This window comes from Varanus komodoensis, unplaced genomic scaffold (assembly GCF_004798865.1).
Source record: "Varanus komodoensis strain SLA01 unplaced genomic scaffold, ASM479886v1 scaffold70, whole genome shotgun sequence".
NCBI lineage: Eukaryota > Metazoa > Chordata > Lepidosauria > Squamata > Varanidae > Varanus > Varanus komodoensis.
Window position 1 is genome coordinate 2,207,431 of NW_025336348.1, and position 27,841 is coordinate 2,235,271.

The following is a 27,841-nucleotide window of genomic DNA, read 5'->3' on the forward strand; positions in this document are numbered from 1 at the left end:
GGGATCCACTTCCCTATGGCTTCTTCCCACACGGATGAGAAGTGCAGGGTCTCGGGAGCGAAGTAGGAAGAAGTCGCAGGAAAACAGTGGCGAATGAGTCAGCCCCAGGGCGAGAACTGAGGCTACACATTAATTTTCAGAACTGCATGCATCTGCCTTTGCACTTGTTGCTCCTCTCTCTTGCTCCCGCCGCTCTGGTCTAATTTTAGATGGCTCCACTTAGCAGGGACCTCTGGCCGGCCACTCTGCAAAGAGAATGCTGGGTCCTTTGGTCTTTTCTATGTTGCTTTGCAGATTAATAGTGAACTGCTAGTAAGCCTATCGGACTGTAAGCGGTCAGGGGCGGCTTGTGGCCTCTCTTGGGGCACTTGGAGGTGGGGAAGCCACTGCAAGACTTGACCCCGACTCTGAAGGAGCTGAGGAAGCGGGGAAGTGGTGAGACAGCAGGAATGTGGAGACCGGCATCCACACCACCTGGTGGGGGGCTGGGGGGCAAGGCAGGAGCAGGGGGTAAAGGGCACCTGGGAGAGCAGACTGGAAGGAGATGGCAGGGGAAGAGGAGGTGAGAGGAGAAAGAAGAGGAGTGCACAGACAACAGGTGCCGGGGCATGGCTGGACAGACAGTTGCCCTGCCAGGGGGGCAAGGGCATGGCTAAGCAACAGGTAGGTTTGGGGCCCCAGGGAAGGAGGTAACCGTTAGAGATGCAAAGGCCTACTCAGGAAAACAAAAACAGGAAAAAGTTAGGGGGGAAATGTGTTGTGTATGTGTTCTGAATTTTTCCAAAAGATCCCACACATTTTTGTAAAGTAGATTTTTTCTGGGCCTTCACCATCTCTAGCAACAATCACCCTCTTGCTGGGGTGACATGAAAACTCTAATTTATATTCCTTCCGAAGTTGCTTCATTTTTCTGGCTACAAAGATGTCGCAAATAGCTCTTACTTCATCAGTCTGATCATAAAACACTTTCCAAATCCTCAGTTGCAGCTGCACTTCCCGGAGTCTCTTCCCAAAAGGTTTTCTTAGAATCTGACCCCCCAGCTGCCTAAGATTCTCTGTATTTTCAATCCTTTGAAAGCAGTGGCAGGGGACAGAAAGTCCATTTCTGAACCACACCTGATCTTTAAACTGCAGCCTTCAACTCTACCTTCTTCCTTCTAAATAAAACACCTTTTATCCCAACAAAGGTAGTTATTAGGCAAACTCAGAGCATAAATTACAGCATTTCCGAACAGCACAGTTCACCAGAAAATGGCAGGGAAGTTCAAGAAAGGCCTGCCCTTCCGATGTGAATCAAGGTTCCCTCACCCCACTTTGGGAATGCAGTATTATCCCCACATTTTTACAGATTTCCTGCTGTTCTGCTCAAGTGCCTTCCATTGTGCCGCAGATGGATGCTTTTAGCTTATTTCCTTTTAATACACATTCGACAATAATTTAGCCTCCCTTACAACATACGTCGCTGGCTTCTCAAATATCTTTCGAGAGCGCTCGCTTACGTCGGCGCTCGCTTCTGAAGGCAACTGCTCCCTCAGGGGGATATGTCAGCTCTTCTTTATTCCATTCCATAAATTTCAGGCTATGTGGCCCACGTAGGTAATTCATTTTGTTAATTTCTTCCTCCCTCGCTCTAGCTCAGATCAGGAAGGCAATTTCAACTGCAGAAAGCCAAGGATGAATCATCCAAAACCCCAGAGGCCCTTTGCTCTGCACCACCTCAAGGAACTTATGGATGTACCCTGATATACATTTTTCAAATCAGAAAGCACAACTGTTCCTTTTCTTCGCCTCCAGGAAACAGATGCATACATTAAACAAATCTGAGTTTGATTTTACACCTCCAGGCCAAATGCAGATGTGATTCTGCCCAGCCTCCTATCCATCATGGGTTAACATGCCTCCCCTCCTACCTACCCTCGCTCCTTTACCTCTTCATGCAAATCTCACCTGCTTTCCTTTCCGGCATGTTTTGATTATCCATCTGTCTGCTCTAATGGTTTGGCAAACTATGGTTATCACCAAACTAAAGTTCATAACCATGGTTAGAAGCGGGGTTGTCAAGTACGGTTTCAGCTAACCATAGTTGCAAATAGAAGTGGTGCAGAACCTGCAAGCTGGCAGAAATATAGGGTTGGATCCAGGCTGTATTAAGTCATACATTAGTCCCACTGAAATCAGTAGGAAAAATTTATAGTAACTAATTCAAGCACTAATCATTTCCAGGGGACTGATGTATTACTTAGTCTTGGTCCAACCATAGGTGTCTTGCAAGGAAATATCAAGTGTAGTTTAGACTAGACGGGAGAGGAACAGTCTTAGCCCTCTCCCTAAATGGGAGAACACCTACAATATGCTATCAGAATTTCATGGATTTCCCAATAAAGGTAAAGGTTTCCCCATGACATTAAAGTCCAGTCATGCCTGACTCTAGGGGGTGATGCTCATCTCCGTTCCCTGGCCAAGGGAGCCAGCATTTGTCCGGAGACAGTCTCCGTGGTCATGTGACTGGCATGACTAAACACCGAGGGGCACAGAGCGCTGTAACCTTCCCACCGAAGTGGCACCTTTTCATCTACTTGCATTTGCATGCTTTCGAACTGCAAGGTTGGCAGGAGCTGGGACGGAGCAACGGGAACTCACCCCGTTGTGCAGATTCAAACCTACGACCTTTTGATCTACCAGCCCAGCAGCTCAGCAGTTTAAACCACTGCACCACCCACAGTCCCGGATTTCCCAATTCCCTGATTAGGACCGGAGTGGCAATGGGAAATCCATGCAAGGAAATTGCTCTGCATTCCTTCCTCCTATATTCCAGCAACACATCTTCTTTACAAAACAGTGGGCTTTCTTACCTGACTCAGGATCCGACCACATTTCTTGCCGATCTTCTCTACCAAATCAAAGATGGGGAAGTTCCAACTGTTGAGCTGTTCCATAAGAGGGTCCAAATTGTCCATGACTAGAGGCTCTGGGGCAAGAATAGGTTTGTCCTGTATCAAGAACCAACAAACATTCCCAGAATTACAAAAAACACTATAAAACATTGGCTACTGCAACATTTCTAATGGTAAATGCTTGGCTTTGCCATTAGTACTAACCCAATCTATCACAAAACGTCATTTTGGATTCTTTTTCTGCTTACACTAGATCTTGACAAAAGCATAACCAGATATTCCTCAGGGAGAAGTGTACTGTGTACATGCATGTTGAGAATTTTTTTGCCTCCATGAGAAAATAAGGATTTTTTGCCAAAATATTGCCCTGCCTCTAAAAAATTATCAGGGTGCAGCTCTCTCTGAGCCACTGGCATTAGGCACCAAAGGCTCAAACTTTTACCCTGCATCAGTCACATACAGAGAATGGAAAAACGGGATGCTAAAGCTTGCCAAAATTCTCTGAACTCACCCGTTTTGGTTTGCCATACATTCAAAGTGCACATTCCAAATGTAGAAGTGTGTGTTTCTCTGCTCGCTTTGTGAAAGGCACACTTTCATCAGGTTGACTAAGGATGCTAATGAACTAAGATGTTCATAACCCTCTGAACTCGGGAGTATTTATTTATTTAAGGTTTTTGTATGCCGTCCCTGGGCAGATTACAGACATCCTATGCAGGATGGAAGGGACGTGGAGGCAAAGGTCATGTCACCTACAAAATACCTGATTTTTGGCCATCTAAGGATCACCCCTTGGAGCGTGAGGGGAGGTGGCAAAGGTGCAACCAAGATATTTCATCTCCTGGTACCTCTTGCCTCCTCCCCAAAACCCCATCTCGCTGCATGAGCTCTCTCCGCACCAGCTGCAGAGACGGGAAGGACCCTCTGAGCTCAGAAGCCCAGCTCAAGTTCAACGAGCTTTTCCAACCTCATTGTTGGGTCTCCCAAATATCCGACTGCCATCTAGACCACAGCTAGCGGCAACAGGATTGTCCTCTGCAGCATGAAAAGGTATAGCTTTTGAAAAATACACATTTTAAACTGCAGATTTTTTAAAAAACACACACACACACACGAAAAAAGTGTGGTTAAATGCTCTTCTGTTTGCATTCATGGTTGCGAATGGGGAAACTTCTGAAGATTTGCAAACTTAAAACAAAATTCGTGTGTACTCCTGGGGACTTTTTCCATATTGCCCACAGAGCTGCTGGCTAGAAGAAGGAGATGCAAGCCGTTCTAATGGAACTGTCACACTCCAAGATCAGACGTTGCTTATTTTAGGCACCTTCTTGTTGACAGGGAGTAATGGGATCTCCCCTCGCCCTGCCATCTCACTACCTGTTTTGGGGCTTGCAGCCCTCCTGCCTATTCTCTGCTTAGGTTACTTGTGTTTCGGGCCTTAGTGGCTTAAAAAGAAATTAAACAAAATGCCAGAGCTGAAGAATCTTTCTCTGCATTGTAGACAAGAAATAGCCCGATGCAACTGACCCTTGCATACAGGAAGCAGATGCATCATGAATTGGCCAAGAAGGGACAAAGGCCAGTGAGAGGGCATCAACCGGCACAGCAGCCGGGTCCTGCTGATGCTGCCCTGCCTTGCTCACCTGTCTTTGCTAAGCATGCGGTGATAAGTACGAGAAGATCGTGCAACAGCAGAGTTTGAAGGGGCCAAGAAGGCCATCCAACCCCTGCTCAGTGCAGAACCCCAGGAAATCCATCCCTCTCAGATGGCTGCCCACCTGCCTCTTGAGTGCCTCCGCTGTGGGAGAGCCCACCACTTCCCCAACAGTCCTGAAACTTTTCCTGATGTCCCGCCAGAATCTGGGTTCCTGTAACTTGAGGCCGTTATTCCGTGTTCTGCACTCTGGGATGCCAGCGAAGAGATCCTGGCCTTCCTCTTTGAGACAGCCTTTCAAGTATTTGAAAAGTCCTTTCCTATGTTCCCTCAATCTTCGCTTTTCAAGGCTGAGCATGGCCAGCTCTTTCAATCTCGTTTACTTGCCTTGTGCTCTGCCTTCTGGAAAGTAAATGGGCCATGAAGACAGAAAAGGAGAAGAAAGAGGAGGAAGATGCTGCTAGTTGGAGGAGATACTGAAGACTTTAAGTAGTTTTTAGCTCATTCTAAGGCAGCACCTGTGAGCTTACATGGACTCCGGGGGAGGGTGGAGCACAGGGAGGCCTGGAGGAATGTTGTCCATGGGGTCGCGAAGGGTCGGGCACGACAGGACTAACAACAACAACAACAACAACGGCAGCACCATTCGCAGTGTGAATACGGAATCGCCCAGAAATGCACAGTAAGGATAAAGAGAGACAAGATCTCAAGTGACCTGGAAGCCTCACTTGGCTGGAGGTTAAAGACAGAGGGCAGCATCACAATGGAGGACTTCCACGATCTGTTTTCTGTTAACGTTGTGTTTTGTTTTCAATATACTCAGGCTAGATGGACAGATTCAGAGGGTGGGGCCTTGGCAGCCAAGCCTTCTTCCCGAGCTGTCCACTTGGACTCTTGCACCACTTCTGGGGGTTATTAGTTATAAGCTAAAAGTGGATATTTATGAGCTTAATTTAGGCCACATCTGCACTCTGTTGAGCAATAATCCACAGCAGTCCCCATTCTCTTCTACTCCCCCATCTCCCAAACTGTTTTCCCAGTTTGCTTGTTAGGTCTGATTTTTTTGAACAATGCTGTTTTGGATTTATGCATCTGTGCAATCAGGCCAATCAGAAATTACGGGCTGCATTGGAATTCCCATCTGTTTTTAGGTAAATTCGGTTCTCTTTAGTCAAGGAGGATGAGACGTAGAAGGAAGATGATGAGTAAGAAAGATACTGATAGCAGAAGCAGTAGCAACATGTGGGATCTGCAACAAAAGGTTGCGGTGCGGACCCGGCTCTGTAGCTCTCCAGGTCAACAACTGTCGGAGTCCGGCTCCGACAAAGGCGCGAGAAAGTTACACGAGAGAAAGAAAAACTGCAGTCTGGAGATCAGTTACAGAGCATGCTCGGTTGTGCTTGCAGGGGAAGACAAAGAAAAAAAGATGTCCCCCCCTCACCTCCGGCACCTCCTTTTATTCAACTCACAGCTTTACATAGGCATTTGCATACAGCCACTTGGCCGTCGAGTACAAGCAGCCAACACCCTAGTGCTTAGGTTACAAGCCTTATATGGTTACAAGCCTAATATGCTTACATAGGTAAATTACTATACTGCTGTCGTGGCGTACGTATGGCGTACGTAACTACAGCGCGACTCAGCGATGAACTCCCACAAACAACCGACATTCGAACAGCCCATTCCTCCCTGGACCCCGCGATGCTCCCCTGAAACCGCTTGGTGGACATTCTAAGGCCCATGAGCACACTCGACCTTCACTGGACTATTTTTGGTCTCCTCCCCCTTTAGTGTCCCCCCAACAAACTTTTTGTTCTGTTTTTGCAAGCCCTTGGACTCCCCAAGCCTGCAGAGTGGATGCACACGTGAGCAGAGGCCTTAAACATCAGATGCACACTCAGATCATGAATCGAGCAGGAAAGCACCTAAAGGCATCAGCAGGAAAGTTCCCAGCCCAGTCCTGAATATACAAGGATGCCTTACATTAGTTGGTTCAGCTCCTTTTCCAACTCAGCCTTCCTCGACCTCAATGTCTGCAGGGGTTTTAGCTGACAACTTCCAGCCATTCTGACCGCTAGCTGTGCTGGAAGTCCAAAACATCTGGAGGGCACCAAGTTGAGGAAGGCTGGCAGCCCACTGTTGCCCCACTGAGGTGGCTCTGTATGACCCCTGGGAAACATTTCCCTTTTCCTCTTTTTGAGATTGCTTGACCTGGAGGTGGTGCCAGGAATGGAATTTTGGAACCTTCTGCATGCCAAACATGGGTGCTACCACTCAATAGATTATTAACTGTCTAGATATTTTAACGGAGACCAAGGTCAAGATAATCCATGCTAGTCTATTCCCAATCACTAGGTACGGGAGTGAAAGCTGGACAGGGATGAAAGCTGACATGAAGAAAATGGATGCATTCGAAACATGGTGCTGGTGAAGAGCTTTGTGAATAGCCCGGACTGGCAGGAAAACAAACAAGGGGGTCCTAGATCAAATCAAGCCAGAGTTTTCCCTAGAGGCAGAGATAACAAAACTGAGGCTGTCATATGTTGGGCACATCAGGGGAAGGCAAGACTCCCTGAAGAAGACCATCATGCTAGGGCCGAAGAAGAAAAGAAGGACAAAATAAGAGACGGATGGACTCCACAGTGCAAGCCACAGCCTTGAATTTGGAACATCTAAGTAGGGATGTCATGGATAGGACATTCTGGAAGGCTTTCATTCATTGGTTTGTCATAAGTTGTAAACAACTTGAGAGCACATAACAACCACCAGCACCATCAATTGCTATGAAAAAACCAAAGATTATTTGCAAGTAATCAAATACTTTGGCCATCTAATGAGAAGGAAGGACTCCCTGGAGAAGAGCCTAATGCTGGGAACGATAGATGGCAAAAGAAGAAGGGGACGGCAGAGGATGAGGTGGCTGGATGGGGTCACTGAAGCAGTCGGCGTGAGCTTTGGTGGATTTCGGGGGATGCTGGAGGACAGGGAGGCCTGGAAGAATGTTGTCCATGGGGTTGCGATGGGTCGGACATGACTTTGCGACTAACAACAACAACAAATCTGTTCTCGCACTGGAGCAGACCTTAAGATGACATAACTATGCTGAAGAGGGAATGAGATACCTCCGGCGGTAGCAAAGGATGCAATATGATTGTCTCTGGAGTGTATGTCCTGCAGACAGACCCCCTCTGCACCTGCTCCTTGGAGCAATCTGTCTCCTCGTCATTCGGCACGATGTCGCTGCTATCACTGTTGTTCGTTTCGTAGTCAGAGGTGGCTTGTGCTGGGTCATCTGAAATGCAAGCCCAACAACCCATTACTGCTGATAACCAAAACAGTCCTGTTGAATTGTCAAAAGCTCAAATCGCAGGCCACCTTGTGGTCTCTCCTGTCAGGCTCTGGATTCATGTATATTACTGGGGAGGCAAACAGGGAGCCCCCCTGAAAGAAAATTCAGCCTCAACATAAGGGATATGGATTCTAAGAAGCCCTGGTAGGGCTGCAGAACCCTAAGTTCAACCCCCTAGTGTGGGAGGTGGCGTCCCAAAATGGCCATGCCCATTTTCCTCACTGAGCACCTGCCACTGGGTGGGTTTCCATTTTTGCCAGGGTTTGTACCCATGCTAAGAGACTGAACTGCCATAGACAGTGGCCATAAGAACTGCAAATTAAGATAGGCTGACATTTTAGCCTTGCTCTCACCTCGTTTTGACGTTGGCTTTGCTCACCGCTGGAATGCACAGCTATGAAACTTGGTCATGGGCTGAAAGATATTGCCCATCCCTGGCCTAAGAGCTGGTATGGTTTTAAGCCACCCCGCGACCTTCCTTCCTCACACACAAAGTTACCGCCTAATCAGGAATAAGCTGTAGTGATCTTAACCATGGTTTCAGTCATGTTCGAAGGAAAATTTGATCATGCCCAACTCCGCCTGGGTGTACCAAGAAGTACTCATTAAAATTCTTCAAGTTCATTTGAAAGTTTGGTTCAGATCATACCTGTTTTCAAACAAATGTCCTTCGATATGTTCAAATAGGAAAAGTGCATATCTTTCCAAAGCATGCATTTTCCTTTCATCGACTAAAGTGTGAAATAAAAATAATAAGCAAATTTCAACATGCATTTCCCCAGAATACACATTTATCAAACATGACTGCGCATTTGGGAAGGTGTGAACCATTTTCAGAAAAAGTATATTTTATTTATTTATTTATTTATTTATTTATTTATTTATTAAAACATTTTTATGCCACCCCATTCGCCGAAGCCTCGGGGCGGCTTACAACAATAAATAAAACCACATAAGTTAATATTCCCATTCATGTTCAAGGCTGTGAACAGGGTAAGTTTGGGTGGTGAACTGTCAAGAAATCCTCATGCATCTCAGCCACGGTTAGTAATCGTGCTGACAGAATTCTTAATTACAGCATTCAAAGGCTTCTCAATTCATAATTACAGCTCCAGGAAGGACAGTTGTTGGAAAGGCAGTGCACCTTCTCGTGGTGGGCCCCAGTCTGTTAACCGAGGTGAGAGTTCTGTCTACATTCCCTTAAAATAATCTGTAGCGTGCATGTGTACTTGGGGGCCGGAGGACATTCTCTATAGCAGGAAACACTTGGTTGATCATTTTCCAGATCTCATAGCAACACTGGAAACTGCCTTTTATTGGCTCAGACCACTGACAGAAACTTCTAGTGGAAGGACAGGGCCTCAGGTAACTCAACAAGCCAATGACTCATTCATATCACTTTTGAAATGGTAGGTTTTGCTTTGGGCGTATTTTATGGAAAAGCAGAGGATCTTTATTGCTTTGGTTACATGCAGCAGCTCTGCAGGATTTCAGACTGGATTTTTCCTGGTTCTATCACGATCCATCAGAGATCGATCCTTCGATCTTCTGCATGGAAGATGTGCACTCTGCTGCTGAGCTATGGTCTTTCCTGGTAATTTCTATGCAGGCATAACGTAATGCTTTGTTTTGTAAATTCTTACGAGGTTCTGCTTCACCACATCTATATTTAAAATAGATGCGAGTCGAGATCAAAGAGGATGGATTTGGCTTCCTTGATCTTACTTGATCATCAGGCTTATTTGTTAACTGGTATGGAATTTTGGTCTTTTCTGCAAGGATTAAACATTCCTCACTGGACAGTTTTGGCATCTTCAAGTTTGGATCCTTTCCCAAAACGGATTGTGCTGGGCTTTTGATAACCAAAAACAGGTCCTGTTTCTTCCACAGTTGCAGTGGTAAGAAAGGTATAGACATGGTATCACATCAATTACAGTTCGATCCATTTTTTTAAACACACAAAATGAACTCTCTGTAGAAATCCAGATTTAAAAATTGGCAAGAAAATATTTATTTGGCGGACTTGGGACAGACAAGCTGATTTCTCCTTCAGATCAGTTACTAAGTACTGGTTACAACTGCTTGCTATTTTCCACTCTGTGGGTCAAATACGATTTTCCAGCTACAGCTGAATGTCCATACATTCCACTGAAGCATCTGCTAGAACCTAGTTTGCCCCTGCCACTATTGCAGCTTCCTCATCAGAATTACTGGCTAAGGTGACCCAGATGCAATGACCCATGTTCCAGGTTTATTATCTATCACTCATAAATGAATTAGATACACACGGTCTTAACCAAAAGTGGAATAGCAAGCTGGATTTTCCTACCCTGTCCAATCAATAGATTGCTACATAGATATCTATCTCAGAAGAGTTACTGGATCACAGGTTGGGTCCAATTCAGAAAATAAGTTATGTTTCATGCATCCAAGAGGGGGATTTTGGACTCTACAGTGTCTCTTTAATAAGGCTTTGTCTAATCAGTTTGAGTTTTAACACAGCTAACACTCCGTACCTGTATGTTTTGGCAATGCCCACTGGCTGCCTCTTTTTGGGAGAAGGTAATAGTACAGATAAACTTTGTGCTAGAAAGCTCTTTAATACTCATCAGTGCCAATGTTCTGAACTATCTACCAGTTTCTTGGAATGTAATGCAAGGTCAGTGTAAATGGATTCTCTGTGTCCTGTTGACAGCTAAAAAAATAATATTCCAACACTGGAAGCACAGACAATCAGCTTCACTAACACTGTGGGTTGAGGACTTAACACAGATTTTAATATGTGAACACGTGGTGTTAAGGTGCCATCTAAAAAAATGTATAAATATACAGATATTTGGTCTGCCTTTGTTGAAACCTATGGATGTTAGAATAATATGCTTTATATAAAATAAACAGAGGTCAATATATACATTGTGTATATAGCTATCATAACTGACCTATTCAATTTTCCTATTTATTATTTTCAAATAGTACAGTTTTATTTTATTTTTTCTTTTCTTTTTTGCTTTCCTATTGATTTATTGAAACTCGCAATGAAAATAAGTAAAATAAACCTTTTATATGGATGTGAAGGAAACACATTAAAGTATTAATGCATTTGTTTGCATGCGTGAATGCTGAGCTACAAATACTCTGAACACGGCTTCAGAACAGAGGGTTGGAAAGCTCCTGCTTGCCTTTCTCTCTCTGCAATGGATCTATGTTTTTTCATGTATTTGCTTGCTTGGTTGCTTGCAATAAATATTCTTCAGGGGATTCAGAGTGGCTCCGAGATGACAGGTGTGAAGGGGATTGACTGGTAAAAGGAGTAAGATAAGCACAGAGGAGCAATGGCCAGAGAAAGGTGGCCACGGGCCCCGTGATTGTCTTTTGCAGTTTCTCCAGGGAAGCCTGCAAAATTCTCAAAGTCTGGCTTACACATTACTGTCATTCATCTGAGGAATGCCTGTATTAATACAGCATTTAGGAATGGAGGTCTACTTTTTAACTTTCCTTCTCTGGCACTCCTGAATAGCCCTATCATGTCACCAAAGCTGTTTAAATGGAATGGAACTCAAGGCTAGCTCATTGTTGTGGATACAGCTGGCTAAGACCCTGCCTTTTTGCCTCTTACAAGGAGCCCAAAGACGCTTACAAGCTTCTCCCCTTCTCCAAGTTCTTCTCTCAACAACTTTGCCAAGTCGGTTAGGCTAAGAGTCTGTGAATGACCCAAAGTCACTCTGTTAGTTTCACAGGGACTAGATCCCGGATCCGCTGAGTCCCAGTCTGACATTCTAACCACTGCAATATGCATTCTCTTAGAGTGATTTCAAGCCACCGAAACTTCTTCCATTGAATCTTCAGGTAAAAGGTACACCTACCTGCTCTGTTCAAGGTGTGTGCTGCTCCTTCACTTCTATCCAGTGCTCTCTCACTGGGTTCTATTTGGCTGTATGGCCTTCCACAGCTGGAGAATAGATTGAATCGACAGAAATTGTGTAAATTCAGGTAAGCCATATCAATTGGACAGTTCCATGGCTTGCGAAGGATTGTGGAAGGTAATGGCTTTCTTAAGTATTTCTTTATAGATTCGTATTCCACCTTGTAGAATAGCTGGTTCATACTTGCGACTTTATTTATTCCATTTCTATACAGTCAAGATACAGCAGTGCAAAAACAGGTAATAAAGATAAGAGATCGTTAAACAACCATTGTCAGTGCTGAGCAACTAAAACTCTTGGATAATTTATTTTCCCTCTGGAGAACTTCAGTGAAAGTGAGAAATGGTATTTTAAATAAATCTTTAAAATAAATTCTAAAAAAATCAATGGGCACTGGAAATGCATGGGTAAACCAAGGCAGGCTGGAGCATATGCGAATTAACAAAATTTGAGTTCACCAAATTCCACCATGAGGTTTGTTTTGACTTGAGTTTGTAATACATCGCAAGCTTTGTTTCTTATTTTTATTTTTGCACCGAAACCTCTGTTTACTTCTGTATTTTTCCAAACGTACATATCAGCTGTGCATGCCTTAACATTATTCTCCCATAGACTGGTGCACGTATTAAAATAATGCACATCTCTGCAAATGTATTTTTCAAATGTACACACACATTTGGAGTTTATAGAGCAAATTGCAAGCTCATAATTCAACCGCAGGTAAGGCCTGTGTGTGTGTTTGCTTGGGAAGGAATACACTGGGTAATTTCTGATCAAAAATGCAGTGAAATGAATTTTTTATTCACTCCAAACCAGACTAAAGCTATAAGGTACTCAAAGCTGAAAATGTAATATGGATTTCAGAAAATGGAGGAGGATAAAAGCAAACATACTGCATTTTGGAACTGTATCACTTGAATGAAAAGAGTGGGCAGGTGATTCATTTTTCAAATGAACCTTGCCACTACTCAGATGTATCTTGCCATCCCAGATAATGCTTCTGAAGGCTGACGGTATAAACTCATATATGTGGGTTTCCTGGCGTGGCTTAAAATGTCATCATTCTGACCTACATTCCTTGCAGAATCGCATTACAAAGAAAGTCAGGTTTCTGTCCAAGCATGGCTGGTTAGCTACAGTAAAACACAAAGAACTAGTCTTCTGGAATGCCATAAAACTTGCCAGTGTAATTCAAAAAGCCAGCATTTAAACCAGGATGCAATTATGAGTGTTATGCAGTAACATTAAGCAAACACTGAACAATTGCTACTGAACTTTAAAATAAGTCCCAGCAGGCTGCTTCTTGGAACTCTTTGTTTTCTTTCTGGGTATCATCAAGGATCTAGTGCCAAAACACCCAAAACTCTAGGATGCAACAATTGGTTAGGAAATGTCAAAGGCTGAGATTCTGATGGGCTCTGTGCAGGCAGGAAATCCAAAAACCATGCAGCAACAGTTTTATCTAAGCTTCTCACATCCTGAGGGGCTAAACGGAGGGGGGTAATTGGTCAAGGCGCTGGAGGGACAGACTGACCTTGCCTGTGCATCACGCTAAGGAACGACAGGTGGTCACCCCTGGCGACTGCAGGGTGAATTAGTGTCATATCCAAACCCAACCTGGCTTTTCTATTGTAGGTTGCTTTTCACAAATAAAAGAACACATGGCTTGTAGCGGGGTTGCTTGGCACAAGGTTGTTCTTAGGGTGGTTTGTTACGACATCCAGTACTGGCCGAATGACCTCAGCATGGGTGGCTTACAATGGTGAGAAAGCTGCCTGGGAAGGGGGCAGGCAGTACCAGTCTAGGCAGATGCAGCAGGATCCAGGAAACAGGTCCCGAGGCAGGTTGGGGCCAAACACTGTTCCAAGCCCATAATGGAGGAAGAGGCAGAGCTGAAGTCCAGGGACAGGGTGACGTCAGGAGCCAGGAGTGCATATTAAAACAAGCCAGGGCAAGATCATGAGCAAACCCAGGAAAACAAGCAAAGCATAGAGCAGGTACACGAGGACAGGATTCAGAAGTGGCAGGAGGAACAGCAGGGCAGGGCAGGGCGAGAGTCAGGAGCTGGAACATGCAAGTGCAAGCGGGAAAACCTGTACTGCTGGAGGGCAGAGTGTGCTCTTATGAAGCTCTTTCCCCAGGGCCCCCAGCTGGCTGAGAGTTCCAGCAGGGTCTGGAAGTGATCCTGCAATTATCGCGGTGGTTCTTCTGGTTCGGGTTGCCAGATGCAGCCCTGAAGCTGCCCAGATCCTGACACAAGGACAGCAAAACACCCTGCTGGCAGCTCACTGTGACCTAGTTGTGCTGCCTTCATCTGCGCCCCCCCCCCCGCCTTCTGTCACTGCTTTGACCCTTTATAATGACCCTATCATGATCTCAACCCTTTTTAGAAAATACATTTTTTCTTGCTGGGGACAGGTCCTTAAAAACTATGCCTTTTTTTGGTCCTGTGCAAGGCATATTGTCTTATTTTACTCACATGCTTCACTGACTGCTAAACTGGCAACGCTGAAATAATCACCACAGACTCCCACATCCATCCGACCCACGGCTCCATCTCATACAGCCATTCAGTTGTGGTTCATGCTGACGTAGAGAAGGAATTTGACAGCTGTCGTTTCAACCAGTTATAAAAGTTCAACTTCAACAAATGGATTTCTAGGCCAGCATAGGGCATAATTATGCGCTTAGGTACTGCAGTGGGTGCTGTCCCACCAATACAACGTATGAATGTAAGTCGCAGTATTACAAATGTGTGCCTTTTTGTACACACACAGGAATGAAGAAAAAAGCTTGCACAAATGTGCACAAATCCATTTGCACAAATTTGAAGAACTGGAAGAAAGGTGCTGCTGCCTTTTACATTGCTCAGAAAAGGGATGGAGATCAGGGTGTGGTACGGTGCTTCCTTCTGCAGGGAATAAAAGTCTCTGAGATGACTTGTATATATTTGACACACCTTGTGTCACAACCTGTGTGACAGCCATATAACACTTGGGCTCCTCATAATATACATCAAATTATTTGTCTGTCAAACCCTCCATTGTCTACTCGGGCTGCTCTTCGGGTTCTTAAGCAGAGAGAGACTTTGCTACCTGCACCTTTAAGAGGAGATGTTGAGGTCAGGGAAACACTAATTTTAATAAGAGAAACTGCCCTATGTATTCCATGCTGGACATTCAGGTTGTTTGAAGCTAATCAGCTGATGTTAACAGTGCTGAACAGCTGCAGAGCTTTCCATAAAATTCTTTCAGGATGTATATTTGCACATGATACATATTTAACCAGACATCAGAGTTTTAACGCTATGACTGTACAGGAACAGACATGATATAAATCAGTTTTATGGGAAAATTGCATAAATATCTGGAATGGCACTGACAGAATCCATTAAGCATATTTCATTTCAGCAACGTCATTAGAGAGAAATTAATTCAAGATGTGAACTGCCCGAGAGAACAGTGGAGCCCCAAGAACAATTCTGAATGCTTGAACTATTCTTTGATTATTCTATTGTAACATTGCACAGCAATGCATGCCGTATTGCTGTTTCTCTGCTTCTCTGAAATATACATAAGCATATATTCAGAGCCAGGGTTTGGCTTCCACAGGAAATAACTAGCACACAATTGATACTAATTTGGGGCAGCAGTCGAAGCAGCAGAAGCTGGAGACACGATGTGTGCAGTCAAGGGAGAACTTCATTCATTGTTTTTGAGTCAGCTGTTCCCACCACCAAAACAGTCGGGCTCCTTTTGGTACCTTCAGACAGAGCAAGCTATTTTTTCCGACTGGGGCAGCCTGCTTGTGCATCAAACTTAACGTTGCTTAAACTGACTGTCGGTAGTTCCCTTGGGTGAAAACAGAAGGGGAAGTCTTAGAAACACAGAAACAGAGTGAGTCAGAAGGGGTCTCCTGGGCCATCTAGTCTGATCCCCTGCTCCAGATGGCTCTGTTCATGACATGCCTACCATGTGCATGTCATGGATCAGATCTTGATGGATCAGAGCTGTATCTGGCTGTGGAAAGTCCACCAGCAGGGTCAACAACATTCTTCTTGTTCCCCAGCGACCCATGCATTGGAGGCAAGACTATAAGAGCCCTCATGGACCAGAGGAAAAAAACAATCTAGGCAGTCTATTCTCACAGTAGTCAACCAGATGTCCCAACGGGAAACTCACCAGCAGGACATGAGTGAAAATGTGACCTCCCAGTTGTGTCCCCCAGCCCCTAATACTGAGAGGCATGTAGCTTCTGTCCCTGAGGACAGCATACTGCCAGCACTACTATTAGTTATTAATAGCTATTCCATAGATTTGTATACTTGCTGTGGCACAATAAGCAGCATACAAATGTTTCAAATGAATAAATAAAGGAATAAACAACCTGTGTAGGTGGTTAAGGAAAAGCACCCACACTCATGCATATTACTTGCTCATCCTAACCATACTAGCCAGATCCTCTTCAAGGAAACACTGCATGAACAGCTGGGTTTTGAGCAACGAAAAAAATTAAGACTGGAGTCAAAAGCTCTTTTTTGGTGTTCATCAGACACGGACGTGTGTCTAAGTTGGCTTATTGCTGGGGGTGTACTGCTGAAAATGCTTCTTTTGTTTGAATGTTTGGGTAATGTCCAGTAGTAGCTTCTTCTGGAGAATAGGCTATATTACAGACAAACTTTGCATTGGTGCACATGTTCTTTTTAACTATGCATTTCCTGGAAGTGAATGTTTAGTCAACATAAAGGGGCTTTCTATGCCCTTTGGAGAGGTAAATGCTGATATTATAGCACTGGAAGGATAAAATGCTTGCTTCTTACACTACACTTGATTGAGGACCCAAGATGCTTTAAGCATCTGAATATGTGGCATATAGACACCACTCACAAATAGATACATATTTGTATACTTAATCTGCCTTTTCTGAAGTTTAACTGATACATTCAAATTCCCATGTGGACGAATATTCTTTTTCTAGTTTTGTTTTGTTGAACCTTGTACTAAAAATACATTTTAGAAAAGATGGATGGCACCTATCTAAAGCCAATGGGGATGGCTTTCCAGATAGCAGGTGCTGCCATTGATAGCCTTCTCCTCCATGAGTTTTCCTACTCTCCTGTTAAAGCTGTCCATGTTGGTGGTACTCCCCACTGGTAGCCTTCTATGTATCTACCATGACTAGTATCTATGCATAGCCATTGTATAATCTTCCCCTCCAAGATGCCAACCATTAAGAATCCCAGCTCCAAGAATTTAGAAACACAGAAACAGAGCGAGTCAGAAGGGACCTCCCGGGCCATCTAGTCTGACCTCCAGCACCAGCCGGCTCTGCTCACGACATGCCCACCATGTCTAATTCCTAATTCCCTTTTCAAGCTATGCATAGAAGTCCTTTGTATCACTGCTACCTTCTCATTTAAGGTGGAGGTGTCAAGGATTAAACCTGGGACATTCTCCATGCAAAGCATGTGCTTCATTATGGAGTTAAGATAGTGGGAAATGTTAATCAAAATGAAGGCAGCTATTGTGGTGGTTCTCCCCTGGGCAAGATCTTTGGATCTTGGTGATTCTGCTCGTGCCACTGCACTGGGGAGAAGGAAGCCCAGGTAATGCAAAGAGAAAAGCAGATGCCTATGAGAAAAACAAGCAGTTGCTCCAACTGCTTGTAATAGGCATGGGCAAATAAGCAATGCTCAAAATTGCCAGGATTCTCCAAACATTGTCTCACTGCTTATCTCGTGCCTGATTCCCATTTGTGACTTCTGTTTGCTCTGCTTGAGTGGGAAACATAGACATTGAATGGGCAAAAGAATGGGCATTTTGTACAGATTTCCATGAATTTCTGCACATCTCCTAAAGTGGGGCAGATGAGGCCTCCAGCAGAAATTTGCAGAAATCAAACTGAGAGTCGGAAACAAGAGGAATGAGAGCATGCGTTTAACAATTCACAAATACTTTTGGCAGAGACATGCTCACACGTGCATTGAAATCAGGTTTGTTCCTGTGTTTGATCAGCAGAAATGAAATTCCCACATATGTCTAGCGTTTTACCTGCTGCAAATGACAGGGGTTGCCACGACAGGCTCCGAAAGGTCAGGCGCGCTCAGAGTGCAACCCAAGAGCCTGTGGGACTTGCTGGTTTGCTTAGTGGCTGTGACTGTCAACTCCAGGGACTGGTCATTTGAGTCCTTGCTGGTGGGACTGCTCGCCGGAGTGCCCTGGATGGGTGAATGGCTTGGGGAAGTGAGAGGTGAGATATTGGGTGGGATACCTGTTAGGAGAAAAACAAAACAAAACAAAAAAGCATTTAAAACCAACAAAAAAATAGATACGGGTGTAGATTCATCTGCATGCTTCATGTAATCCAAATAAGTGCCCCAGGACAGCAAGTATGGGAGAGAGATGCCTCCTATGTCAGCATGGCTACTTACGCACAGCAGCTTTTATTGTGAGCCTTTATTATAGGAACTATCCATGTTGCCCCATGGTGCAACCAGTGTAGGGAAAGAGATGCAACCACACCTTAGCTCAGTGGAAGAGCATAGGCTGTATCACTGGCATGTTCAATTAAAAAGGATCAGGAAGAAGGTGATGGGAAAGGACCTCCATCCAGGAAACCAGAGGAGGCTGGAGGATCAGATGGATAAACAATATAAAGCCACTTTCTAAGTTTCTACCTGCAATTTCCTCAATTTCTATTTTGAAGGCGCACAGCCCTTGCTGCTGGGTTTTGCAAGGCGCTTCTGTGAGGGTCTGCCATCGAATTCATACGCACTGTAAAAAGGTATGCGTGGGGTGTGTTTTAGGGTTCATAGACAGTGTATGGAGCACGGCTACCAGAAGACATAAACATCCAGTATCCCCCACTGAATTGCCCATTACTAAAGGGCAGAGGTGGCGAACATATGCCACGCGTGCAACAGCGGGCACGGAGAGCCCCCTCAGTCGGCATGCGAGCCAAGTCACCCCAGCATTGCCCCAGCAGCCGAGCAAGGATGACAATGTCCATGGGGGCCATGCGCATGCTCGGAGGGGAGTAGTGGGGACAGGTGATGACGTCAAAAGCCACGACTCAGTAGCGGAGACTCGTCAGAGCTTTTACATGGCTAGCCAAGGACATATAAATATTTGCTTGGACTAATTGTCAGTCGTTTTTTTATAAAATAAAAACTCAGTTTTCAGGTTATATTGCACTCTTGGCACTTTGCGATAAATAAGAGGGTTTTGGGTTGCAGTTTGGGCAATTGGTCTCTAAACGGTTCACCACCACTGGGTTGGGGTTAGAAAAACGAGGTGTCCTGAAATGATGTTAATGGCTGGAATGTGTTTACAATGGGAAAAAATGATGAGCTGTGCAGAAAAAGCTAATCAAGGAAGGCTTTTTCGAAATTACATTATTTTCAATGGAACTTTAAGCCTGGATTAGAGTTAGGGGAGTGCACCAGGGTAGGGTTAGGATTAGAAAAATGAGGTGTCTCAGCATAATTTTGATGGTTGGAATGTGTTTAGAATGGGCAGAAACGATGAGCAGTAAAGAAAAAGCTACCCAATGAAGGCTTTTTCAAAATCGCATTAGTTTCAATAGAATTACACCCCAGCCTTAGGGTTAGGGGAGTGCACCAGGGTAGGGTTAGGGTTAGAAAAAGGAGGTGTCGCAGCATGATTTTGATGGTTGGAACGTGTTCAGAATGGGCAGAAATGATGAGCAGTGCAAAAAAAGCGACTCAAGGAAGGCTTTTTCAACATCGCATTAGTTTCAATAGAATTATACCCCAGGATTAGGGTTAGGGAAGTGCACCAGGGTAGGGTTAGGTTTAGAAAAAGGAGGTGTCCTGGCATCATTTTTATGGTTGGAATGTGTTTAGAATGGCCTGTTCCCTAAGAGGCTATAAAGCTCTTATTTTGCCAAACCATTGTATGATGAACCACAATTTATGTTCAGAGACCCTTCTCCATTGCAGTCCTCTAAAGCTGAAGCTGCCAATCCTCTCCTTGGAATCACATTTGTCAACATGGCCGCTAACACTTGTAGTACCTCTTGGTTGGTGTTCACATGCATAAGAATGTGGTTCCTCTATTTAATCTATCTACAGCCCACCGTCCGTTTTCCTCTCAAGGAACTCAAGGCAGCTTAAGGTATTCTCTCCCTTCTCCTCTCAATCTTATCTCCACAACAACCCTGTGAGGTTGGTTGGGCCGAGTCTGTGACTGGCCCTAAGTCCCCTATTGCTCCCGAGTCCCAGGCCCACGCTCTGAAGTACTACACCACGCTGGCTCTCCCACGGATTCGAACTTAGAGAAAGACATAGCACTCCAAGGTGCCAAAGCACTGACCGCCTTGTCGGCTTGGCCTCTTCGAATTCAGATGGTTGGTAGTGGAAATAGCACAGGAGGCAGAGAACGACCTGCTTTTGTTGATGGTCATCAGCAAGGAACTGTTCCATGGGTCAGAGCTGTGGAGGAAGAACAGAGACAGACACAACTGGGAGTTGCTCCTCTTCTTGCTTGCGAAGAGCTTCAGGATGGTCAGAGGGATGGTGACGACTCCCAACAACCTAACACCCTGTCAAGTCCAGTACCCTGTTTCCCAAAGTGGTCGACCAGAAGCCTACGGGAAGCCCACAAGCAGGACCCAAGGAAAAACCACAACCAGCAGTATGAAGCCTGCAGCGGCTAATAGCCACCAGGACTGGTAGCCATGATCACTTCACCATGCACATAAAGACACTGGGCTCTAGGCTATGACAACCACCGAACCCATCATGTTTTGGTCCCTTTAAGGGCTCGATAGGGACAATCACGTTCTGTGGACTAGAAGTTTTGCCATCACTCCAATCTTGGCCAAATAAAGCTACATTTGTGGAAATTTTCTGCCTTCCTTGGGGTACTCAAAGGAACAATTTACTCTGCATGGAAGCTGGCACCAAGCCACAAAGGGCAGAAAGGCATTTGGTGGAGCTGAACAGGATTATATGTAATTGCAAACCCTCCTAACCGTGGGCGGCCTCTTTTGTATGATTCGTTCATTGCTTGATGCACTCTGCTGTTGCCCGATGCAGTGTCCTCAGCGTCCCCATCATCCCCAGCTAGCATGGCCATGCCCCTGAGCATCCAACCCAATCTGCTCTGCTCTGTCCTTGCCTTTCCCTCTCTGCTCATTGAAGGAAATCGGTCAGAACATGCCTGGGAAATGGCTGTTCAGTTTCTGCTTGAATGTGTCTAGTGAGGGACAGTCTATCATTGCTCTGAGTAACCGATTCCATTGCCAAACTGTTCCAGCCCTCAAGAACATTCTCCTAACTCATCTGAAACCAAATCACTGGATTCCCCTGACCCCTGGTTTCCAAGCCCTGACTACCTTACACAATTGTGCAATAGAAAATAGCTATGACTGGGATCTGTCGACATTTTTAAATGTACAAGTGCATAAGTCAGGATACTTGGCAAAGCTTTTTTGGAGAAGGCAGCTACCGTTTTCCAAATTCCTTTTATGGAATGTTAGAAGTGCCTCCTCAATCCTCGTACCAGATGCAAAATACATCTATTCCAAAAAGTCCCGACCCTTCCAAAAGGGCAATCATTGAATGGAAGGATAGACTGAAAGCATGTTAACTATTGTTAATGGGTTAATGTTCTGAATTCACGAAAAATGCTTCTTAAAGAGCACCAATGGCTTACTACCTTTATAATTTTTTTGCCTTGCCTGCTTACATTCTGAGTGAGAAAGGGGGCTGCTTTGAGTGCACATGGTCAAGGGCTGCTGGCTGGTCTCCAGAAGAATCAGGATCAGGATCAGAGCAGTGGGAGGGGGCATGGGAGCGTGGGCCAAGCCGAGACACTGAGATGAGAGAAGGGGAGCTGCTTATCTCAAGGCCAGATTCCCCAGGTGGGCAGGCAGCCCCTGGGAATAACCAAGATGCACAGGTGCTGGAAGGAGACTCAGAGCAGGGGAGTTTTTCAGGCTCAGGTGAGGGGAGCACAGCTCTTGCCTCCATGAGGCTTGCTCCCTTTCAGAAGCCCCCTGCCCCGAAGAGACAGGGCCCAGGCATGCTCATAAGGAGAGTTTCTGGAGGTGAATATTAGATTGGGTTCAACAAACTGTTCTGCGCAGGCTCAGATTCATTCCGGGTGTTTGGGTGTCTGGAACATGCTTTGGTCAATAAAGAGCATTTTGCAAGAAAGATCTGTCGCTTTGAATGTGTGACAGGAAGAACACATCCAGTGGTCGTATCTACATTCTAGCATCATCAGTCCTTTGAGCAGCCCCTTCCTGTAGGTAAGCTGTGTATGGGAGGGGGCTATAGATAAACCACGGAACTAGAATATTACCTAAAGACTGGAATGGGCCCTTAGACTTCCTTGGGGCAACAGCTACTTAGCTGCTGTCCAAGGTCCTGCAGAACTTGTATGCTGGTAGTTCCTGACCTACTGCCATGTCTTTCCAAGTCTAGCTGGGACTCTTTATAGACCTTTAGCTCTGACCCTAAATATGGAATCTTTGAGATTCATTGCCTTAGTCGCCAAAATTATTCTATATATTACTAGATCCTTCAATCGCTGCAGGAACCAAAGCACATTTCTACTTGTTTCCAGTCCTCTGCAGCTATTTCCTTACCCAGATGAGGAAGTATCATGAAGTTTGATGCTGGCACTGCGGTCTCTTCTCACCGGAGCTGGCTCCAAGGTAGGTAAACCAGTGGCAGATGTGGTTGTTGTCCAAGTTGAGGATACTCGCCGCAGAAGACCTGGCGGCAGACTTTTCCGGAGGCGCTGGGGATAAGAATGGCATCTCCTTTCATTCATGATCACCAGTTGTCATCAGCAGTCCATGCCAGATGACTTCGTGAATAAAGAAAAGAGACTAATTCTTGGTACTTACTCTACTAGTTTTTTTACGCTGCTAATTCTCGGTACTCTCCTTTTCTTATGTCTTAAGCCTAGTTATACAAGTGGGAACACTGTCTTTTTATTACAAACCAATGAAATTTACACAGTCTTTGTCAACAAGCAAAACTTCAGTACTTCCCACAGAATGGGTTTCACAAAATAATCCGTTCCCTGGGCTGGTTAAATAGGACTACCGGAAGTGCTGCAGTAGCTTTAAACTGTTTTGGATGCAATATAGGCTCAGACCCAGTTCAGGAACACAAATCTGAGTCTAATCAACCATCGTTCTCAGGGTGGCCTTTGCTGGAAAGTCAGTGGGCAGTACAAGTTCCAGCTGGGCTGGGGACCTAGTGTCCTCCAGGTGTTTTGCACTGCAAATGTTACAAGCCCCAGACATCATGGCCAAGCATCCTTGGAGTTATGGTCCAAAATTCTTGGGCCCCAAGTTGCCCACACCTGAAGTAAAGTGTTGGATTCAATCTATATTCCAGATTTGCTCCATTTGCCTAGGCTTCCAGTGTTATTTGCCAAATGCTAGTGCCTTCTCCTTCCTCTCCAGCTCTTCTTCTGATTCTGCAGGGAAACAGAACATGTGGGAAGGCTCTTCCTATAAGCACAGTTTCCTAAAGCATCAGCCTCCTCAAACAGCTTTGGTGGGAGCCCAACTCTGGCCTGCCAAACATCTTGAACAGGAGCCCAGGAATTAGCCTTCTGGATATCCAGTTCTATAGGGAAACATTCTGGTTCTACACACCAAGTGCACGGCTGGGTAGCTTGCGGTTCTCCAGATGTTTTGGCCTAAAACCACTTGCTTTGCTAGCTACATCTGTTGTGAGCTGTGGGTTAAAACACCTGAAGGACCAGATATTGCCCCCTGATCCATGATTAATTGACTGAGTCTAATCAACTTCTCTATTCGGTATCAAAATCCTATCTTTGGTATCCTTGTATATTTTGTAACATATTGTATAAACTTTTATTCAGGTCTTAGTTTATGTTCAACAGTAATGACCCTTATTTAAGCCTCAAGCACATCCTTCCCATGGTAGACTTTATCTTTAGCACTAATATACTGTATATATTTACACAGGTCAGCACGATGTGCAAATATACACATTTGCACCTTTCCTATTGAGTATAATTTGAGTTTGGCAGCATGTGCTTCAAGCACTGAGTGTGCCATACCTTGCAGCTGCAGAAAGTGCAAGATAAATATTTATTTATTTAAAACATTTATATGCTGCCTATTCCACCAACGGCATCCCTAGGCGGCTCACACTATTAAAATAACACATCCTAAAACTCACAACGTAAAAACTCGGCAATAGAACTTTAAAATAATAAAACCTAGTTAATCTATAAATTAATGTAAAGATACAAATATGGGATAAATTAATAAAAGCTATCTTTTAAACTCCAGAATATTTAGCCTGGAATCTTTAGATCACGGAATCAAGACCCAAAGAAAAGGGAAACCTGCACTGAACAAGCCTAGCTGGGAAAAAAAGAACACTTACCTTGGGAATTGTCAGTTTTTCTCCCTTCTCCGTGCCTTCCTCTGAGTCTGAGCAGGTATAGTTCTCATTGAAGGAGGCCAAAGGATTGACCCTCGGCTTGTGAATGGCTTGGAAGGTTAGTTGCGTGTTAAGGAGGTTGCTCACCGCCCGCAGGGAGGTGCAGACATTGGGTGGCAAGGAAGGATCTGCCAGAAGGTCTGTAATGAGTCCGTGAGCTTCTCCCATGACAGCAATGTCAACTGTAATGCTGGTACCCGAAGACTGGAAGGAGAGAAACAGAGAAATTTCAGTTCGAAGCTAAGAAGGAGCTAATACAGAGACAGGCAACTGTTTGAGTCACACACATATTGAGCCATTTGTAAACCAGCCCAGGAAACAAAATGGTTGCCACAGGAGGACTTGGAAAGGCAGGACTGTGCCGGAGCAATGGCGTATCAAATTCACTGGCACTTAAGATAAGGCAGCTGCCCATCTGCACGGGAGCTGTAAGCCTCGTGGTTTGGTGGTGCCACTATGGGGGTGTCGTGACAGCCAGCACGGTGCACTGGTCAGTGTGGTTGAGTGGGGCTTGGGAGATCCGGACTCTTCAGCCATGAACCCCGACGGACAACGCTGGACCAGCTGGTGAGCCTCAGGCTCACCTCTCTCTCACAAGGTTGTGGTGAGGATCAACTGGGAGGAGAAGGACGCGAAGGACACGTAAGCCACCTTGGGCTTCTTGCAAGAGGAGGAAAGGTAGGGACACAATATAAGAAATTCTTGAAAGAGTAAGGCAACCTTATACCTACTTTTCCCAACCAGGTGCCTTCCCTGTGTGTTGGAACATGTCCCCAGAGCCCCATGACTTGGGGAAACCAGGCTGGGGAAAGGTGATCCAGTCTGGGCCTCCTTCATTTCCCTTCTGTCCTTCTATAAAGAGAAGGCAAGATCTCCTAGAGAAGAGAATAATGCTAGGAAAAGTCAAAGGCAGAAGAAGGAAAGGAAGACAAAGCAAGAGATGGAAGGACTCCATAAAGGAAGCCACAGCCTAGAATTTCGGACAGCTAAGCATGGATGCCATGGACAGGACAGTTTGGAGGGCTTCATTCATAAGTCACCATAAGCTGGAGATGACTTGATGGCACGTAACAGCAACCTTGTACAATTCAATCAAGGGCACCAAAGCTGAAAGGAGTTGATTTGCTTCTGCCTGACTTTACGAAACCTGTATCAATGTCTGCTGGAAAATTTGTTCATTCATCAACTTGAGGATTCATCATCCTTTTTCCACGCAAAATGAGTTCACCAAGTGGAGAGCAGAATAGAGCACCTGTTGATTAGTTGTTGGCAAACCCTGGCTATGCCACACACTCTGGATATCAAAATCTCCAACAGGCTACTAAGCCAAGGAGAAGCAGGAGAAGGAGAAGGGGAGGGGGAGGAGAAGGGGAGGGGGAGAGAGAGAAGGGAGGGGAGAGGGAGAGGGAGAGGGAGGAGGGAGGGGAGAAGGAGAAGGTGAAGGAGAAGGAGGAGAAGGAGAAGGAGTGGAGCAAAGACTGCAAGTGATTGACATGCAATGTGCAAACTGAAGAACAGGCAGGCAGCTGTGCCTGGCTTGTCTTCAGCTTTTATAGAATAACAGGCCAACAATAAATCATGATTTGATACAGTTTCCAAGTCACATCATGAACTCCCCGGCCAAGAGTCTTAAAAGAAAATTAAAAGTAAACACAGCTCCCTTCTTTTCTCTCTGCTCCCTCCCCTTCCACCTCTTGAATTTCCAAAAAGCCTAGAGCAGTCCATGCCGACGTTTTCTGTGGAAACAGCGGGTCATTGCAGGCTTTGCTCTTAAGCCTCGATTGGGATTTTCACCCAACGTTGTAGAGGAATGGAACGGTGCTCCATCCATTCGTTCAGCATGGCTCTCTGAAGGAACACAGGCTCGACTGCGAAAACGAAAGGAATGGTTTACTTTTCTCGAGTCCTCAATGGGATGTCTTGTGGCTTCGCACCCAAAGGAGTTTGCATGCCATCACTGGGATGAGTGTCAAATTGACCCAGCCGCACCATCTGGAAACGCTTCATCTATTATTATCATTGCTTTAATCGCTAAAACATGTGCCTCCTGCCATTGCTGCAAAGAACTCGGGGCCGCGGATGCCCATGTTTTTCTCATGGAAATCCCACGGTACATCTGAGGCCAGAAAGAGAGGCCTTCTTTCTGTGAGCTTCATGGCCACTTCTGCCAGGCACACACCGAGGGAGCAAATCTTTCCATCCCAAAATGGTGAGGCAACACCAAATGAAAAAGTGAGATTTGACTGTCACACACCTACAGACAGCGCCACATTCAGGTGGGGCTCCAGGTTAGCTCCAGGTGTCTACAAGGCACATTTTGCACCCTGCAGGGATCCCAGAATATCTCTGAACCCAGCTGGTTGGTCACCTCCTAGGCTTCAGTGCACCATCACTGCTCCTGGTACCCTGATCAGTGTTAACAGAGCAAACCAGGAGTTCCGTGGCTGAATTTCACCTTGGTTGCTAAAACGGTTGTGGTTGTTGAAATTCTGTGTCCAAGTTATTAACTTGGCACAGTTTCATACACACCCTTCCTCAATTAGAGGATCATACCAAACACAAAACATTTACAAACATGTGCATGCACATCTAAAAGGAGTTACAATAATAAAAAGTGGACACACATGGACCCGATAATCTCAGCTAAGACAAATGGCATCCCTGAGTTTTGAACTTCTGGTTTGGAAGCCACTGAGAGCTGGTATGGAGGGGAGTGTTGGATGGGGTACAGGGGAGAGCTGGATTCACTGGGTGATGCTGGGCCAGTCACTCCCTCTCAGCTTAACCCTCTCAGGATTCTTGTGAGGATAAAATGGAGTTGTGTACACCATGTCAGGTCCCTCTTAAAAGGAAAAAAATGGCAGGATATAAAAAATAAATTATCATTGGTCTAGGTAGCCATAAATACTGCTGCTATCAACTTCTGCACTGGAATGAGCTTGCTTATCATCATTAGGGTGGCCAGTTAAGAACTGCGAAAAGAAGAGATGCATCACCCTCGCAAAATACAAATTTGCATAAAATTTGCATAAGTTAATAATAATGGTTACAAATAGAAATACAGTAAATCTCACTGTAGTATGGAACACAGTGAGCATGTGGCCAGTAAGTTTGCGAGTCCTTAAAGATGGCTAAAGATTCTGATTATTCTTTGTCTTTAAATTGGGATTAGACTGGGCAACCCTTCAAACTGAGAACTGTCCTTTGTAAAAGAGGATACATGGCTACTCTCATCTCTAGTATTAGAAGGAAGGAGGCTCCACTGAACTTTTGTCTTGGTTGGTTGGAAAAAATGACTCTATATTTGCATTATGGAAGACCTTTTTCAGCTTCTGACTTGTCCTATTTTGCATAGAAATGAATGCATCATCAGAGGTTAGAAATTTCCTATGGGGCTGCATTAATCCTCCCCTACTCCATAATATTCAGTATGAGAGAGGAATGTACACACGTGTGTGTGTGTGTGTGTGTGTGTGTGTGAATCAATTGTGAATGATCTACTTAAAAAAATATTGTTTCCCTCTTATTTCAATGAGGCAGATGGAAGGAATTATAAATTTG

General features: G+C 45.1%; 1 protein-coding gene across 9 annotated transcripts in view; it reads right to left on the bottom strand.

The window, feature by feature from the left end:
* The window catches only part of PDE3A (phosphodiesterase 3A), a 296,763-nt gene that overhangs the window by 26,203 nt on the left and 242,719 nt on the right, over window positions 1-27,841 (bottom strand). For 8 of the 9 annotated variants that reach the window (XM_044452149.1, XM_044452148.1, XM_044452155.1 and 5 more), the window contains 7 exons: window positions 24,224-24,484; window positions 22,435-22,589; window positions 20,154-20,272; window positions 17,871-18,090; window positions 11,761-11,846; window positions 7,671-7,840; window positions 2,853-2,990 (listed from right to left, as the gene is read on the bottom strand). In XM_044452149.1, the coding sequence (XP_044308084.1) occupies window positions 2,853-2,990; window positions 7,671-7,840; window positions 11,761-11,846; window positions 17,871-18,090; window positions 20,154-20,272; window positions 22,435-22,589; window positions 24,224-24,484 (1,149 nt within the window). Of the gene's footprint in view, window positions 1-2,852; window positions 2,991-7,670; window positions 7,841-11,760; window positions 11,847-17,870; window positions 18,091-20,153; window positions 20,273-22,434; window positions 22,590-24,223; window positions 24,485-25,011; window positions 25,416-27,841 lie in introns of those variants that run through there. The other variant, XM_044452154.1, reaches the window with a different exon arrangement.